General features: G+C 46.3%; 1 protein-coding gene across 1 annotated transcript; it reads left to right on the forward strand.

Moving 5' to 3' along the window:
* Positions 1–2,160: 2,160 nt before the first annotated feature.
* On the forward strand, positions 2,161–2,979 carry LACBIDRAFT_148340 (uncharacterized protein; the record flags this gene model as incomplete). Its single annotated transcript, XM_001878005.1, has 4 exons — positions 2,161–2,230; positions 2,424–2,619; positions 2,674–2,807; positions 2,864–2,979. Coding segments are annotated over 4 exons (516 nt in total), but the record flags the coding sequence as incomplete, so codon positions are not given.
* Positions 2,980–3,462: the final 483 nt, after the last annotated feature.

Consider the following 3,462-nt stretch of genomic DNA (forward strand, 5'->3'; position numbering starts at 1 on the left):
ACTGCTGCGACGAAGGCCCGAAGAAAGATCGGAACCAACCGGGGAGGTTCCTGTGTACGCTGTGCGGAGCAGATATAACGGCAAATCATAACCTGACCAGTAAGGTGGTACGTTACTGGAGTCTTCTTCAACTTATTGTGCCCCTACAGACCACATGAACTCGCACTATGGGATTAAGAACAATCAATGCGTTGATTGCGGCAAGTTTTTTGCAACGAAATACAGCTTGAAGCGTCACGGGGATACGTGTAAAGCACCGGTCCTTGCTTGAAGCAGTGGAATTATTGACCTGCCAAGAGACCGGTTTTCGAACGATGTCGTTTCATAATGGTCCTTGATCTTTAGGTGGAAATTATATTAGCTCGACAAGTAATAACCATGACATTTGCACAGTAATGCTCACCATTGATCTGGAAAACAAAATCACGATCCGAAGATTCCGAAGAAGGCGCTAACTTGTATGTTATAACACGACTTCACCGTGACCGTGAGAATTTATCAGAGTATGACGTCTTGAAGGCACAGATTACCCAGGCCCCGCTCACTATAACGCCATCGGATTGAGAAGGTTCAGCTTTCATTCTGGGTTGACTATATTCTACTAACTTCTTTGGTGCGCCAGCAAAGTAAGTGGCATCACCTCTAAAAAGTTGAGATTATCACCATTTTCTCCAGAGATGTGTACGTTGGAAATCTGGCCATACGTTGGTAGCTGCCAGTGACTACCACGTCCCGTACGGTGTATGGTGAGTCAGGTTTGGACATTCATGGCGACGTTTGCCATGAGGCTATTCCCCAGGTTTCTCTATACCTCTCAGGCACTCAGATGAAGTACAAAGCACATGAACGATGACAGGGAAGCACACAAGCACTGATACAACCCGAATTACTTATGTACGGGCATCTTGGAGGCTCATGCAACTTAATTCAATCAGGCCGCTGTCACTTGGCCAACGCCTTATCAAGGTTTACATCTTCCCAAAATCCATTCAGTTACGCGCAGCTCCTGATGGGAAAACACATATCAGCCAATCATTGGATGCTCGATGATCAAAACGCGATGTGCCCTGCGTACTTGGCCTCGCATCAAATCCTTCAAGATGCGCTCCTGGCTTTAGCCTATCTGACTTCTCGAGCTTCAGGTGGCATAAATAGTTGAGCTCGGGGTCCTACTTTCACCCCGTCGTTCTGACCAATGACTCAGGTTCAACCGAAATTACCTTTCATAATGAAGTTTAGGTTTTGCGTTGTGGCTTGCGCGTTAACGCTTATATTCAGCCTCCTACCCATTCGTTGCGCCGTGGTTGAGATATCTGAGAGTGGGCGCGGTGTCTTATCCTAGATTTGGTAGATTAATAATGTTGATTACAATGATCCGAGAATTTACCGACAACTTTAATCTGCTCAACCACTGTGCAACGCCTGGCACAAAACATTGAAACAAATGGTGCCACAGCGCGGAGTCTCAAAACACGTCGCGCTCAACTTATGTCAGCACGCTTGGGCAGCGCGTAGTATCCAAGCGCTATACTCACCACCACCACAAAATGCCCTCGAAAACACTTCTAACATAGATAATAAATTATATTGTGAATAAGAAGTTTTTACTTTGAATTTTAACCGATGTCCATATCATTGTAGTACATCTAAAACTGACTTGATGACTCAAGACAATTTATGTAGCAGGAAAGACAATAAACTCAACTTCTGGGGTCATGTTTCTTTATACTGACTTGAAAGAATTTATTTTACTAAGAGCTGACTGCAGACAAGATTCACAAATACATCTGGCCACCCATTTGCCACCCATCCAATTTCAAGTATATGCACGAAGTTCTTCATCGACCCAAAATATTTCAACCTGCAGAGTTTTTCAAATTGTCAAATGAAATTTATTAGGTATGCTTGGAGTGTTCACGAGGGAGCTTTGTGGTGGTGGTGAGTAAGCGCTTGGATAGCGCACTGCCCAAGCGTGCTGACATAAGTTGAACGCGACGTGTGAGCAGATTAAAGTTGTCGGTGTTATGTCAGATCATTCTTATCAGTATTACTAATCTACCTAAATCACTAGGATAAGACACCGCGCCCACACCTCAGATGACTCAACCACGGCGCAACGAATGGGTAGGAGGCTGGCTTATATTTCCTGTAAGCTCTTTGGTGGCCATTGAAACTTGCGTCAACATATGTGGCGCAGCCGATTACATCTTCGCCGGTGTCGAATTCGGCAGTGAGTCGACCTGAACGTCCTGGCACCCCAAGGATTCTGATGTGCAACAAATTGCCCAGGCGTAAGTTATTGATTCTAGCTGTATTTTTTTTACGTTTCAATCGCGGATGAATTTCTTCTATTCTTAGGAATGCTGTTAGTCCACTTTCTTTCCACTTTTTTATAGCAAAAAAATATCAAATTCTTCTTTTAGATTGTGACTCCGCCCTGCAAATCCCGAGTCAAGCGGCACCAGTTACAGAGTGTGGTATCGCATGCAGCGGAAACGCCAACGAGACCTGCGGTGGTGCTAATAGGTTAAACATCTTTAACAATGGCAAGCCACCCCCAGTGATTGTACAGAGTGTTAATACAACGACGGGGATGTGGCATTATCAGGGATGCTTTACGTGCGTGTTTTCTCCAATATCCCCATTGAAGCCTTTACTCACAACACGACACAGGGATAGTACGGCGGCACGAACGCTTAGAGTCGGCGTGAATATTCCCAGAGGTACCACCGCTGAGTCATGTACTGCAGCCTGTGCGGCTGCTGATGGGTTTGTGAACGCGGGTTTGGAAGATGGGCACGAGTGTTGTATGCCCCGTTCTCATCGTATCTATCTTCTTGACCAATTCATCCGGATTTACAAGGGTGTGACAACGTAATCAACAACCCAGCACAACGTACGTCCGACAATGACTGCCGCATGGTATGTCAAGCCACCCACACCGAGTTTTGTGGAAACGCGAACCGCGTCGCAGTATACCATTTCAGCAACACAGGAACGGCTTCGGGATCCACACCATGCCTATTGACGGATCTGTCTGATTTCAAGCTGGTGGCGCAGTTCAAAAACCCCCCCACGACCGGTCCCAGTTTCGTCGATTTAAAAGTTGTGGTGGTCGAGATGTCATCAAACATCATTTGGACGGTGCTTTCCGTGGGTGGCGGTCTACATTTGCTTGTTTGATGTTCATTCCCCGCTGCAGGTTTGCCCTACCTGTTGCTCCGAATGGCCATCTTTCACGATGGAGAATTCGATCGTGTTTCCCAAGTCAAGTAATATTGTAGCTCAGGTGATGTCGTCCACCGCGCCCAGGGACGGAGAGTCGCCGAACTTTGTTGCTTCCATACCTGCTTTCCTGGGATCGCAATCGTACTGCACCATGGTTGGTTCGCTTGTCTCCCTTATTCGACCAAAAAAATTCACATGATGTTTTTGCGCGTTTTCAGCAAGACGTCGCTGGTG

This window comes from Laccaria bicolor, genomic scaffold, assembly GCF_000143565.1.
Source record: "Laccaria bicolor S238N-H82 LACBIscaffold_6 genomic scaffold, whole genome shotgun sequence".
In the NCBI taxonomy this organism is placed as follows: domain Eukaryota; kingdom Fungi; phylum Basidiomycota; class Agaricomycetes; order Agaricales; family Hydnangiaceae; genus Laccaria; species Laccaria bicolor.